Genomic DNA, 15,688 nt, shown 5'->3' with positions numbered 1-15,688 from the left:
CGTTATTGAGACATGCTTCACACACAGGCTGAAATACACACACATGCACAAACAGAATCCTGTGGACTAACGGAGAGATATCAGGGCTGGTTCAGTGCCGTGCTCGTGGGCACTTCGGCATTGCTCAGGAAGTGAACTGGCACCTCTCCAGCTACCAGACCAACTTCCAGACTGGGTCGACTTGAACCGGCGACCCTCCGGTTCCCAACCCAAGCCCCTACAGTCTGAGCTGCTGCCGCCCCAGCTAACCCTAACCCTAACAAAACAACAAAGAAATAATGTCAGAGAAGGAGGAGGGGTTATATGCAAAGTTGAAGAAGTGAGTTTTTTAGGAATCACTTGAAGGTGGAGAGTGAGGGGGGTCTCTGATGTTTTTTGGGGGTGAGTTCCAGAGGGTGGGAGCGGCAATGGAGAAGGCCCTGTCCCCCCAGGACCGATGGTTGGTCCTGCATGGACAGGAGGTTTGCTCCAGCAGACCTGAGAGTGCAGGTGGAGGAGCTCAGATAGACAGAGTTTTCTCTTTATTGTTTGTTTAATCTGATCTTTTCCTGCGATTATTAAAAATCACTCAGGATCGATTTAAGGGGCAATAAAGATTCTGGAGCCATTCCTAGCTATTAATAAATGTTTTTAAAGACTTCAAATGATTCCTATGTGAATACTGAAGCTAGACCTCTTAGTCAGCCATTATTATCCGGCTGATATGGGCAGCTTTCACAGATGTATCAGAGAAGCAATCCTTTTTTTGTGCCATATGTTCTTATTTTTACGTTTAGCTAACCATATGATTCAGAAAACTCAAGGCTTTGGTTGATTTTCAAATTATTCCATCTTGTAGTAACATTACGCTGCGACTCCATAGTTTACAATCCTCTCAGCCTAATGAGTTTATGGTCTCAATCTCTAATTTCAAGTTGTATTCAGTACAGCATGATGTTCATTTATGAAATGATAGACCCATTATCAGTCACAGAGACCAAAAACAGGGGGAGGAGTAGGGCGGGGGTACCTGGGAGTGACATGTCTCTTTTGATGCAACCTAAAATAAATTCAGGATTGCTTTCTTTTCAATCATCCTCATCTCTCTCTCTCTCTTATTGTAAAAATATTGTCACTCAAGCTCCAAAAAGCCCAAAATGGCTACAGGCAAAGGTTTCAAAACAGAGGTCAACAATCCAGTGGTTGACGTCATGATGGTTATGTCCCCTTCTCACGTTTAATAAATAGAAAGAAGTGGTTTTGTCTTTGTTGTTTTCAATCAGGAGAACATCAGTCAGAAACATTCTTTGTTCCTCATTGCTAAAGCATTTGTGTGTGTCTTTGTATGTGTGTGTATCCTGACTATATTTAGATGCTACATCACCCTGACCCAGTCCCTCCACCTGACCATGAGCGGAGCTCCGGCGGGACCCGCAGGCACCGGGAAGACTGAGACTACCAAAGACCTGGGCAGAGCGCTCGGCATCATGGTCTACGTGTTTAACTGCTCCGAGCAGATGGACTACAAGGTGAGCATACCCTGCTAATGTGCATCCACACAAGGACGTATTATGTTTCTTTTCATTTTTGCTGTTGTCAGCAATGTGGTTTGTATTAGTCCTTAAAGATTTCAGACTACCTTTACGCTCTTTTCTTTTATCTTTGTCTTTTCATCTTCTGTTTCCTCTTTCAAAGAAGAACTGATCACTTAAACTCTAATTGTTCTTTTTTTTTTACCCGTCAAAATGCCCTCTCTGCACACAGGCCGTACCTTGCTTTAATATGCGCTCCTGTACACTCATACATACACACTGTTTGCATATAGAGTGCTCAAGAGAGGCATAAGCATAATGGTGTGATCTGGCTTCACAGGGGCGTCATTACAGTACAGGGGCGTACAGCACCCCCGGCTATACACACTGCAAGGTGTCAGAGAGAAGTGCTAATATACTGCAGGAGGAACACATCTCTGATCCTTGCAACCACACAAGTTAAATCAGTCTTTCAGTCACCTCTGGTTTGCATCACAGAAGGTTTCCTCGGCCTGTAATTGGCGAGAAAAGTCGTCTTCATCCTGGTCCAGCTGCTCTCGGGTCGATGTTAGGGAAAGTAGAATGTGGGCGGGAAACATTTTTTCTGTTTGCGTCATCAGAGGCTGGTTTTATTAGTGTGAGTCCTGGTTGTTATTCACCTGCTCTCAGCTTGCTGGGGGGAAATTCCATGTATGATTTGCATTGGAACCATGTACAGCTTTGGACAGCTGGTCTCCACCTGTGAGCACAAGTTACCCCTAAAAAAATAAACTATGAGGCCCCGTGTCCACATATTGTTTCTATCATAGTGCCAGGGTCTTTTTTCAATGAGTAGAGAGAGTTGGCAGTGGCATGGAGAAAAAGCACACCGCCTTCTTTCCGAGCGCTCTGCCCTTTTTTGTGCGGCCACTCTGAGTGTTTAAGTTTAACATTTTTTCAACTTTTCAGAAAGGAGCTGTTGACATCACCTGCGCTCTTGTATGTACGATATTCCGCCGTATGTACGATTTTGCCGCCGATGGATCATGTTTTGTACCCACATCCTCCTCGCTCTGTGTCTGATCGGGAAAGAAACAATCTACAATATAAAACATGCAGTAAAAAGTTACAGATTAGTGTCGGTCAACAGTCTGTTGTCAGAGAGACAGGATGGATGTGCGGCGATTTTCTTCTCAGCTCACAAACGCTTCATACAAGCCCTCACGAACGCACAGCCAGCGCTTTTCTACCCGGAAAAAACACTAGGTGGAAATGGGGACTGATTCTGCTTTTGCAGTTGCACTCAGAGACCATCGCTTGGCGCCGAAGTGCACCAAACCAAAATGCTACATCTTGGTGGTTTAAGTCCTATCTTCATTTTTCAGATATAAAATAATTAAAATGAAAGTGGAAGTTTGACCACTTAAGAATTTTGTGTTAACTCCTTACCTACTCTCTCCGAGATATGGAGCAAGTTGTTTTTATATATCTTCCTGTTTTGCATAATATTTGCCTCTTTCTCCACAGGTGCTAATTTTAAGTGGATAAAAACATTAAGCATGTCTGGACAGGCTGAGAAAGGAGGTGTTTTGGTTTCAGTCCGGAGTGTGCTAGAAGTTATAATGTCTAAATCAGTGCTTCCCAAAGTGTGGGCCGCGGCCCCCTGGTGGGCCGTGTGGGTACTACAGGTGGGCCGCGAAAAGGCCTCCACCAGGTATAAAATATCAGAAACAAGAAACAATATTCAGTGTTTCTCCTACCATTATATTAGGGGGGCGCCCCCGCCCCCCCTTGATGGTCAAGTTCATGTTATTTTATTTTATTTTCTAGGCTATAGCGCGAGATCACAACATAAGTAATTTAAGGATACCTTTCCTCTAGAACAGGTCTATACCTTGTACTTTTATTAAACAAACTTAATAGCCTTATGTTATCTATCTTATTTACACGACGGCATGTCATTTCTGTCCCTACATGGTCGCGCATTAACAATTCTCCTCTGCTCTCTGTGTCGTGCACGGCGGAGTTTCGCCCCGATGCGCACACACACACACGTGCGCACATACAAATCCAGAACGGTAAAGCTGTTTATATAACGAGGCATGAGTTTGAGGCATGTGCGTGTGTGTGTGTGTGTGGTTGTGTCTCAAGGACGCACACGCAATAATAAAAAGTCTGTAAGAACCATCAGAAAATACAGTAGTCTGCTTAGTTGACTCCAGACTTTTCTGGACATGTCTCTCTCTCTGCCGTTGCTCAGGAGATACGCTGTGATCATGCTGCATTCAGGGGTGCGCAGACAATGAGAGATACATTCAGGTGTGCTCAGAAACGGGAGATGCAGGAACAAAAACTAAGCTGGACAGGGCGTTACAAGTTCAAATAATTGTTCAGTTGTTATATTGACAGCTGTTGTTAAAAGAAACACATGAACATCATGATTCCTTTAAATATCTGTGGCAGTGTCCGACTGACCTGATCTTACCTTTTTTGAAACTAACACAGGAAATAAGAATCAGATGTAATTCAAACAGTACCCATCACTTCCTGTAAGTCTGCCTGATTGGGTCCCTGTCTGCTGTCTCCATCTGAATACCTGTATCCCTCTTTTTCTCCCGTCCGTCAGTCCTGTGGGAACATCTACAAAGGCCTGGCTCAGACGGGGGCGTGGGGCTGCTTCGACGAATTCAACAGGATCTCAGTGGAGGTTCTGTCTGTGGTGGCTGTCCAGGTAAGAAAATGTTTTTTTTTCTGTCCCTATTCTCCTTTAATCCAGGTCTTTATTGTGAGAGCACTTTTTATGGAGCCATATGTGTGATATTTTAATCCTCATTAGAAAGTGGTCCATCTAAATCAAGATCTGCTGGGAGTAAACTCTTAAAAAACGGCATCACAGGAGTAAATAGCCTCTTCATCACCGATCGCAGGCGTAAATTACCTCAGCTCAAAGACTAATCCATGCAGGCTGACACCTTTGCATCGCAGAGCGTCTTTATAATTGGAGCCTCCTCTGATCTGATTTAAGAGTCTAGAGAGGAGAAAACGCCTCCTTTTCCCGCCTGTGGAGCTGCTTATTATGGTTTACTAACTTTGAGAGGATAAATTCCAACAATCAAGGACATGCAGAGTTCGAACCCTAAGCACAAGCTTTATTTGCAAAGGTGTAAAAATAAAAAAATTTCACTCATTGCTTTAGATTTAATCTTCTCAGTGACTCTTTTCTTCCAGAAAGGGATTTTATCTAAATGACATAACTACAGCTATGGCTACATTAAGAAAGTTTCTTTGTGATGAACTCAGACGATGTTGTTCCTTATCAGTTTTTTATTTGTCATGTGGCGAGCAGACGCAGAAACTTTTCAAACAGGAGTTTTGTTGTGTTGCACGGAGCCATCGAATACAATCAGTGCGTTCAGTGCGGTCTGGATGTTGGCAATTATTTCCGTGCAGCTACTGTATCAGCGCTCAGTGCGCACGCAGGCAGGTACGAGTGTTTCTTTCATCGAAATTGTCCCGATCCCTCTTCAATAAATAAACAAAGAAAACAGGAACCAATATGTGTCAGAAATTAATCACATTCTGGATTATTTTTAAATGTTCATATTCTTATCTAACTAGTACGTAAACAAACCTTTGTGTGCATGCCTGACAGTGAAGCTCTGTGCAGGGTAAAGGTGTGGATAGCTTCTCTCCACATTCACACTAAACAAGAGCTAACTGTACGGACCATGACCACTGTATCGACGTGATTGTGCCTGAATATCTTTAGAGCTATATACTTTGTGAATTAGACCTTGAGAAGGAGAGGGAGCAGATCGAGGGGGAAAATGATCCACAACTTTGGAGTTAATAGCCGCCGCAGTCCATTCATGGTGAATCAGGCCCTCGTCATGAACAAAATCAGAACGATCCGCCTACAAGATATTATAGAATTCAAAGAGATAATCCTCAAACATGTTGTTTTAATCTTTGCCAAAAGTTTAGTAAACTTGCACAATAACTTTTGTATCTGAAGGCATAGTTTTGTAGAATATGCTTTTTCGCCTCTGAGTATTTTTTCTGCAGCAAAACTGAGTGAGCTGATGTGAGAATGTAGCAAGATATTAGCCGTAAAACTGACCGCAAGCCAATAGGAGGTGGTGGTGGTGACATTTGACTGCTGCACGATGCATAGAGTGTCTGGACGCCACCGCTACCATCTCCGTGCTCTAATTAACCTGCTGCATTATGTTTCCTGTTCTCCAGCATGTAATTTGCTCCATCTCCGCTGAAAGAAGCAATGCACTAAATGACAAAGTATCAAACCGTTCACAGATGAAGTAAAAAAAATAGCTGATGAACGTGAGACTTCAGCAGCTCAAGTTGAAAGTGTTTGGAGTTGTAGGAGAGCAAAAGTAGGCGTAAAAGTAGTAGAAGGGCCATTTAAAAATAACGAGAGGAAGATTTTTTTTCCTTCTCCTCGGCAGATAATAAAGTTAAACTTTCAGTACAAGTTCCAGGTTTAAAAAAAAGTGCAAAATCTAAATGGGGAAGATTTCCACATTGAGACTTTTTCCCTCAAAATGCACTAAAACAATCTCCTGGTTTAAACTGGTATATTAGTCGCACCTGTGTGTAAGTCGCAGCACACTTTTTAGATTTAAAAAAATAGGTATTGAAAGTGCGTTTTATACACCAGATTTTACAGTAGATTTAGGGTTGACATGCAAAACTGTACATAAAGGCCAGCACAATACATATCATGTCGACCTTATCGTGTGACAATAACTGATTGTATTTATGGCTTTTTGCGTTAAAAGAGTCAATGAATGCAGCTCCAAGCAGACCACCTTTAACATCTTTACGTTCTCTGCGTAAATGTAATGAACCAGTCTGGCAACACTTCTCCTCCTCCTCCTCATGCATTGACACATAAAGAGATGCCTCCTCTCCTCTGCACACACAGCGCTGTATACTCTGAGCGACTTACACTCTTTGATTACGGGACTCTTTTGAGAAATCAGCCAGATTCTGTGCGTTTCAGCTGATGCTAGCTCTTTCTGCTATCTCGCATTCTGTTATCCCGGATCAAACACACACCCTCCCTCTCCCTCTCTCTCTCTCTCTCTCTCTCTCTCTTTCTCTTTCTTGCTCCCTGTTTCATAAGTCCCTCTGGTGGATTCAAATCCTGCTGCTGCTGCCGCCCCATACTCTAACTTAATGCATGTGCAGCACTGTCACAGCAAACTGTATACAGTAGATAAGGATGCTGATCATGATCGTGATGATAATGGAGACGGAGCGCCTCAAAGGATCATTATTCAACGCGCTGCCCTTCCCTCCCTCTCTCACTGAAAGTCAAGCAGCCTTCCTCCCTAAGCTGTGGAAGTCTACAGTACTTAGAGAATTTTAAAGTGCCAGCAGAATGAATAGGTGTAATGAATAATAAATCATGGTGGCTTTTACGTGGAGGAGTAGACCTTGAGAACAGAGCAGCGTCAGACTCCTGCTGTGACAGCTGGCAGCTTGCTTCATACACACCTCATCCATCCTGCTAAAGCGGGAGAATCACAGGACGACACACTCGGCTGCACGGAGCGGGTCTGCTAACACAGGTGGTGGGACCGGTTTTACATTAAATAAAGCAGAGACAAACAGAAGGCCCACAGACTCGACAACATGGAGATAAATTGTTGTAGTTCTGCCTCCGTTGAAGCTCACACAGGTCTGCGCTGTGAATCAACTGAAGCTCCACCTTCAAAGAGGCAGAGAACAATGACGCTGCTCCCCCCTGGATCTCATCTTTTAGAGCACTGTTATATCGCTCGGTTAATCAAATAATTTAATAAAGGATTGTTACAAAACGTCCCTAAATAAAAAAAACACTTTGATATTTTCACTTTAAATAGAGGGACCAAACGTTTGTCAAAAAGGGAAAATTAATTGACAGTATTTTCATTGCTCAATCGTTTGCCAATAAGAGGATTTTCTGCATCTTCTTTGTTAGATATCTCTGTGGTGTTTCAGCGCAGCCTGGCCCTTTAAGAAAGGAGATTGGCCTTGTGGGTAACGTTTACATTTTGACGTCCTATGATAGGTGTGTTTGAAGTGAGTCCCTCAAGTGTGAAGCTCATGTTTTTATTAGGGAAGCAGCAATGTATCTGTGAAGCAGCGGAAAACTGTCCTGTTGACAAAGATTGGCAAATAATGTAGCATGTAGCGAAGTGTGTCTGTTTTGTCTCGTCAATTTAATGCTGGCAAGCTATTTCAGATTTTTTGGTACTGACTTTACTGTCTTCAAACACCATGTTTTGGAACTTGTAGCACATGCATTGACATACTTTTTTTACACTCCTTTTGTACATGTTCATAAATGTATACTCTAAAGTTAAACTGCTTAACAGCCTGTTTATTTTCAGGCTTTGACATTTTATGGCTGTTCCAAATATACACAGAGTCTATTTTCAATGAGCACGCTGCAGGCACGCATCAAGCTGAACAGAATAGATAGACAGGAAGTCAGACAAGGAAACGCAAGAGCATCCGATCAATTTCAAAATAAAATACACATGTCTGGCAGCACAAACGAGAAAGCTGACATTGAGAATAATAGTCTAATCAGTGAGAAAGAAAAAGAGGGAACTGTAAACAAAAGGACCAATGATAGGAAAAGTAAAAGGCTGATTATCTACACGATTACACAAATATTTTAATTTCAAGTATTTTTTTTGCTTCAGTGTAGCTCTCTCAAAGTCTTGTTTTTTGTTTCCAATTTAAGAAGTTTTGTTTGATTTTTTTTTTGGCACAAATGTGATTCCATAGAAACGGACCCAGTGGGGTAGGACGTGTGCTGTAGGATGAGGCAAAACCGTGGCGCTGATGGAACGTGGCACACATGGTCTATGTAGAAATTGTGGGTAACTGGCTTGATAAATATTGATATTAATAAGTAAAGGGAAGAACATTGTGATCATGTTTTTAGCCACACCTCCGGCCCTGTGGTGTCTGTTCTTGAACCTTTTTTAAGTGTTTGTTTGGAGTTTCACTTCCCTTCCTCTCCCTGCAGGTTAACAGCGTTGTGTCGCTGTCATTTCATATAAACATAAAACCACACTGATGTTTATAGGAAAACTTTTATTATTTTTTATCCGTGTTGCAGCTGCACTGTTTGTTTTTGCATCTCTCCCCTCCTCTCCCTGCTGTGTTGGTATGACTGAGTGATCTGTAGCCGAGTACTCAGCCATGAAGAGATGTTCCTCCTCTTTCCAGCTGTCGGCTCGCCACGCTCCTTTACCACACGCATGTTAAATTCATAAAGCCTCTTACAGGATCCAGAGTTTAAGGCCGGGACACACACACACACTCACACACACTCACACAAACTTCTGATATCTCATTCAATCATAATGTAGACAAACTGAGCCAAAGCAGTCCATCCATCCAGTAAACCCTGGCTGATACCCTCGCTCATATTATTGATGAAACTGCGTCCCCGGAAAAAAAAAAAAAAAAAGGTGCATTAGGCATAACAAAGTGACAGGCTGTAACAAATGGACTCACTCGTATGTGCTTAATGAAATTAATAATATGCTAATGAGTGATGAGAAACTTTCCTTTGTGTGGTTTCCTGGTTGGAAGCATCTTCTGGGAGTTTAAATTCACGGGGATTTGATGCTGCGAAGGATTTCAAACGCTTTCCCAGTTTTGCCGATATAGAAGTTTTGTAATATTTTAGACTGATTCCAACACCAATATACAGTGTGAAAATATTAATTGATAAGTTAGAAAAAATAGACAAATTCTATGTAGATCTTGCACCAATTGCTTTCAAGGTAAGTTGTTTTCAATCAAGACAAGAGCATGTAGTATTAATGTGCATTGTACATAATTGTATTGCCTTTAGTTTGATAGGATAACTGAAGAGAGACAGGAATTGTGGAGAGAGACAGTTGGGGATGACGTGCTCCAAAAAGCGTCTTTATGACCAAATGCCTCAAATAATGGCATTTTTTTAAAGACAGGCCAAGCTGTACTTTGTATTTCAAGCAACTTAAAAATATTAGTGTAAGATGAATCACACAGTGATCTTTATTCCTAATGCAGCCTTTCCGCCGTGTCCTAACAGCATGCAAGCGTTGGATATCACATCCAATCATGCACGCTAGCCGTCCTCAAGGCATCCGTTAAATATTTACTCCTCTGCTCTGTGGATTTAAGTTTCCCCTTGCAAACATTATAACGTGGTGCTTTTATTTTGAAGGTGGACAAACTGAAGTGCGGTGCTTTTATTTTGAAGGTGGACAAACTGAAATGCGGTGCTTTTATTTTGAAGGTGGACAAACTGAAGTGCGGTGCTTTTATTTTGAAGATGGAAAAACTGAAGTGCGGTGCTTTTATTTTGAAGGTGGACAAACTGAAGTGCGGTGCTTTTATTTTGAAGATGGAAAAACTGAAGTGCGGTGCTTTTATTTTGAAGATGGAAAAACTGAAATGCGGTGCTTTTTATTTTGAAGGTGGACAAACTGAAGTGTAGTGCTTTTATTTTGAAGGTGGACAAACTGAAGTGCGGTGCTTTTATTTTGAAGATGGAAAAACTGAAGTGCGGTGCTTTTATTTTGAAGATGGAAAAACTGAAGTGCGGTGCTTTTATTTTGAAGATGGAAAAACTGAAGTGCGGTGCTTTTTATTTTGAAGGTGGACAAACTGAAGTGTAGTGCTTTTAATTTGAAGGTGGACAAACTGAAGTGTGGTGCTTTGTATTGACGAGTTGTTGACTCAGATCACAACACTCAGAGGCTTGCGGTGAGCTGAATAAAGCCTCCGGTGTTGTCACAGGTCAAAGGTCAACATTTCAATCATAATATGGATATTATTAATATCTACTTGGTAATAAAGGCTAATAAGCTCTGCTGAGTGAGAAAAGTGAGTGTCAGTGCAGTGTAGAGCCCCCAACGTTCTCGTTTCTGGTCCATAAAAATGAAATGGGGTGTCGGGGTAAAAACAGCGTGCAGTGTCCATGCACTCTCGGGAAGTTAGGACACTCCAATAGGAAACAATAGAGTCAAGCTGATTTTGTCGCTGACACTTGCTCATGTCGCGCGCTGTTACACAAATGTTTAACGGTTGGATACCCAACAACGTTGACGATTCATTCTCCTCTGTATCGTGTTTTACTGCTCTGTTTGCAGGTGAAAAGTATCCAGGACGCCATCAGAGACAAGAAGCAGAGGTTTAACTTCATGGGGGAGGAGGTGAATCTTTGTCCGACTGTCGGCATCTTCATCACCATGAATCCAGGATACGCCGGCAGGACGGAGCTGCCCGAGAACCTCAAGGCTCTGTTCAGGTTTTACCAGAGATTTACCATATTTTATTTCAAGTTCAGCTAACAGTTAAAGTTTAAGTTTAGTTGATCTGTTCGTCATGCTACTTTGGAGGGGCTGCAGTTAAAGAGGTTTCTGGTATTTCACCTACAATTAAAAATGTCAACCAAAACTACCTGTGTGTGTTTATAATAGATCTTCAAGTTATTGAACTATGACCCATACCTTTTTGAGAGCTCCCCTTTAACTGAAACCAAAGGTAATGGAAGGTGACATCCAACATATTCAACCTGTATACTCTGATGGATAATCAAAAACAAACCAGGAAAACTTCCTCATTCACTGTCCTGTTTTCACTTAGATTACATTAACATTAGTCGTTTATCACTCTTTTTCTACAGAAACCTACAGATGAGTCGCAGTCTGAGCCAAAATAGATCCGTGAGAATTGATGTATTGACATTAAGTGCAGCGATGGCACAGTTTCAAAATTCATTCTGACAAGTTTCTCAGTGTGTGGGAGAAAGAGAGCATATCAAGTGAGCTGTTAGTAAGTGAGCCGGACCTTTCTGTAGATACAGAAACTTTAAGAATGGCTCCTGTTGAGTGTGTCGATTTGTAGCTACAGAACACACTGTAATGGCTGCAACATTACTCCAGGGGGGAAATGAAAAGTAAGAGTTGTTGTTATCGTACCCTATTTTTGTTTCTGCTCTTTGACAATATTCATCAGCTGTTCATTAAAGGCGCTCAGATAACATTACCCGCTTTTGAAACGTTTCTCTCGATTTTCTGTAATCACATCAGGTGATGCCCGTGTGCAAAGGGTTGTTAATGATGATTTGTATCGAAACAATCATCCTAAACTAAGAGGGCAGGACAGATAAGGCAGCTGCAGAAAAATATTAAAAGGACGGCATAAGAAGATCTCTTTAAACATGAGATGTCAGTGCATGTATGGAAGGGACATACACTCTCTCTCTGTCACTCTCTTGTGCACACAATAGCGGCCCACCCAAGTATCATCTATAGCCCCGTTTTCACCAAGCGGTCTGGTTTGGTTCAGTACAGTTTGGTGCGGTTTGGTGAACCCTGATCTTGCTTGCATTTCCACAGCCAACCGTTCCCGTACACAACAGTAAATCAAAGCAGCGCAACATAGTGTAATAAATCCAACAAAGAGGACGAACCTGACGCAGTAAACAAAAATCAATGATTCTTAGGATGTACAGCATCTCTGAGGTCGTTCATGGGGGGTGCTAGGTGCTGACAATAGTTGCAAAAAAAAAAAAAAAATCAGCCTTGAAATTACTCCCTTATAATCCGCAGGATATTTAAACATGGTGCCTTTTGTGTTTGTCCGTTTATTACTGCTGTTGCACAGGAAGTAAAGATTCTTTCCACCAATCAACTGACTTTAGTGTGTCCAGCTCCACCCATTAGGGTCGTATTGGTACGCTTGGCATCCCAACAGAAGGGTACCAAAAAAGTAGGACCGTATGGGTTGGTTATATTGGTACCATTCCCAACTTTTGACTGAGGAAAGGCCAGTAAATGTGTACCATACCGGACCAAACTGAACCGGACCGCTTGGTGGAAACGGGGCTCATGTGTATGAAACTAAACTACCTACAAAGGTTTTGAAATGCCATTACTACCCTTTAAGGCAGGGGTTCCCAACTTGTTTTCCTTGTAGCTGAGCCCCCCACACAGGACCCTCACAAATAAAATTATGCATCGCTGTCAAAAACTAACATCAATTTGAATCGTCTTCATCGATAAAGTCACAACAGAACAGGCTTAGAGACACTTGTTCTTACCAAAAGACCGTTTTATAAACTATCCAGTAAGTGTTATAAAATGAAAAGAGCTGACAAAGCTGCAAGCCCCCTCTGAGATCTTTGGCGACCCCTCTTGGGGGCCCGGACCCCAGGTTGGGAACCACTGCTTTAAGGGAAGATTAACAACATTTCAGGAAACCAGCACATATTACAGAAGAGCAGTCTAAAGTGTTTGTGATTAACTGAGAATGAAGCTTTCAGCTGTTTGAGTGCGCTCTTCTAACGTTTAGTGAAATTACTGAATAAGTTGAGTTTGTTTTCTCATTCTGTTGATGACAAAACATAATTTAATCAGGCTAATGGCAGCGAGACTGAGCTCCTCTTCAACATCTTAATCCTTCTATGTCTCCTCAGGCCGTGTGCCATGGTGGTGCCAGACTTCGAGCTGATCTGTGAAATCATGCTGGTGGCCGAAGGTTTCCTCAACGCCCGGGTCCTAGCTAGGAAGTTTATCACCCTGTACACGCTGTGTAAAGAGCTGTTGTCCAAACAGGTACTATCTACTTCACTACGCACCTGATATTGTTAGAAAAATCTGGATCAATTTCCATTTCAAAGCTGAACAACTGAGACGATGTCCCTTTGAGGTTTTTGATAAAAGAATGACTCAGAGGCTTCACACACGAGCTGCCGTCTGACTTGACTGTGTGAGTGAAGTGTTACATGGATATGAATAAGAAGCTGCGGGGAGCTCAAATTTTATTCCATCTCAATTCTGCTTTCAGCCCGCTCCTGATTTACATGTGCACCCATTATTTTAATGATTAAAAAAAAACAATAAAATGACTGTAATAGTTACAGTGGAGCTCTTCCACGTAGGTAAGCACTTTAATGAGCCCTCGGTTGTGGATGAATTTCCCATGACCACAGGCCCATTTAAGTGTCAGAGTCCAACACGTCCTCTTTATAGCTGCTTTATGAAGCACTTCTTCTTCTGACGGTTTTACATATCACCTTAATTACACTTTTTTTTGCAGCTTCAAAGTTGTTTGCCGGGGCAACTTTTTCCAACTTTAGCAACTTAGAGGCAATGAAGTCAAAGGATAATGAACGCACTGCTTCTCTAAGCGATATTCTCGAGGGCTGGAGGAGAGAATCAATTGGAAAGTGCAGATTCAAAGAAGTGCTTTCTAACACAAGTTAGTCAAGTGGTTTATAATTTTTAGATTTAATATAGCATTTCTCGATCTGCTGATTTTTTTTCCCTGCAGTCGAGTGGACACCAGAGCATGCTGAGGGGGTCACGAGAAATACATTAAACGCTTTCAAAATCAGCGAGGAGCTAAATTTACTCCCCATTAACTTCATGGCCCGATTTTTAATGTCAGTAAAATTAAGTTTGCATATATTTCTGCAACTTTTACCTCCATGGTCACTTAATCTGTGGTTATTTATTGATTAATTCATTTGAACAAAAAGCAAGAAAATGGTTCACTTTTACAATTTTATTGATAAATGGACTTGAGCTTGTTTATTTCTTTTCTAGTCTCCTGACCCCTCAAAGCTCTTTTACACCGCAGGTCACATTCACACACTGATGGTAGAGGGTGCTGAGTAAGAAAGTGTCTTGCCCAAGGACACATCGGACATGTGGCTGCAGGAGCTGGGGATTGAACCCTCAATGTTCTGTTTGAGAGACGACCAACTCTACCACTGAACCACAGCCGCCCCTATAATTCACTGCACACTAAAGTTCACAGACAAATCTGTGGAATTTTCTCTGATCAGTTGGAGTTTGTTTTCAAGATTTAAACTCAAGGTTACAGGAAACAACAGGCTCCACAGAAGGTGTGAACAAGGCCGAGAATATCCGACAACACAAAGAAGATAACATGAGTTCTCAGTGTCTGACCGACCAAACTAATGAGAAGTTTAGAGTGTGTTTCTCCAGACCTAATCAGCCGTCTTACAGAGAGAGGACGTGATATTTGTCTCACAGCTTTATGTAAAAAATTTGAATGAATTAAAAACTTTAAATTGAACACTCACTGAAAAGAGAGCTGAGGGAAATTCACTGTGATGCACATGCTGGTCTGGATTTACAAATAACTATCTGGAGGAAAACTTTTATGTGTATTACTTTGGGATGAATAGAATATTTGATCCACAATTCTTTTAAAATGTATTTTATTTTAGCCATATTTCACAAGGAATACAGTTACAGAGATTCAAAACGCCTCTAAGAAGCAACATAGAGAACACACATCCTCAAGTTCTTTCCTCAGATATTGCTCTGATTTTTCTTCTGGAGGCTGATGGATCTCTGCTCTAAAGTGAAGTTTCACAGACGATCTCTGATGAGCTTCCTGATTTCAACACCTGAGACTGTAGAGGAAGAACAAAGGCAACTCATTATTTTTAATTACCGGTAGCTACACGTTTAATCTTCCTGCCATCCTGTTTTTTGTTTTTTTTCTCAAAGGATCACTACGATTGGGGCCTCCGAGCCATCAAGTCCGTCCTGGTGGTGGCCGGCTCTTTGAAGAGAGGAGACCCGGGCCGAGCGGAGGACCAGGTCCTGATGCGAGCGCTCAGAGACTTCAACATCCCAAAGATCGTGACGGACGACATGCCGGTGTTCATGGGGCTGATCGGTGACCTGTTTCCAGCCCTGGCTGTCCCGAGGAAGAGGGACCTGGACTTTGAGAAACATGTGAAGGAGTCCATCCTGGATTTAAAGTTACAAGCCGAGGACAACTTTGTTCTCAAGGTACGAGATGTCCCTGTGGTTTCTGTTTTATCAAATTCTGTCTGAGAATATATAAGAATCACAAGAGTTGGATGAAAGCAAACACAATAACAGAGTGTCTGCAGAGTGCAACAAAATCCCCAAATGGAGGTTTCGTCTTTAACAGTTTGGACTGATATTACAGCTGTAGCACTTTCATTTAGATTTATCAGAGTTCTCTCCTAAACCTGTTTACCTCACATCATAATGCTCCACTGGGAAACACACATTAGTGTCAGACGTGTCTGCAGCAGCTGGATGAATCGGGCAAATATTGCAGAGAGCCAATGGTTGGCTGTGCTGAGAGTTCAGGTGCCTGAGCTGTTG

At 42.0% G+C, this 15,688-nt stretch overlaps 1 protein-coding gene across 1 annotated transcript in view; it reads left to right on the top strand.

The window, feature by feature from the left end:
* The window catches only part of dnah9 (dynein, axonemal, heavy chain 9), a 179,177-nt gene that overhangs the window by 48,642 nt on the left and 114,847 nt on the right, over positions 1-15,688 (top strand). Inside the window, exons 33-37 of the mRNA XM_061027577.1 lie at positions 1,352-1,508; positions 4,117-4,221; positions 10,658-10,815; positions 12,988-13,126; positions 15,056-15,343. Of these exons, the coding sequence (XP_060883560.1) occupies positions 1,352-1,508; positions 4,117-4,221; positions 10,658-10,815; positions 12,988-13,126; positions 15,056-15,343 (847 nt within the window). The remainder of the gene's footprint in view (positions 1-1,351; positions 1,509-4,116; positions 4,222-10,657; positions 10,816-12,987; positions 13,127-15,055; positions 15,344-15,688) is intronic.

The sequence above is a fragment of the Labrus mixtus genome, chromosome 21, assembly GCF_963584025.1.
Source record: "Labrus mixtus chromosome 21, fLabMix1.1, whole genome shotgun sequence".
Lineage (NCBI taxonomy): Eukaryota > Metazoa > Chordata > Actinopteri > Labriformes > Labridae > Labrus > Labrus mixtus.
The sequence above is the reverse complement of the archived record's forward strand: the minus strand, read 5'-3'. Positions and strand labels throughout refer to the sequence as shown.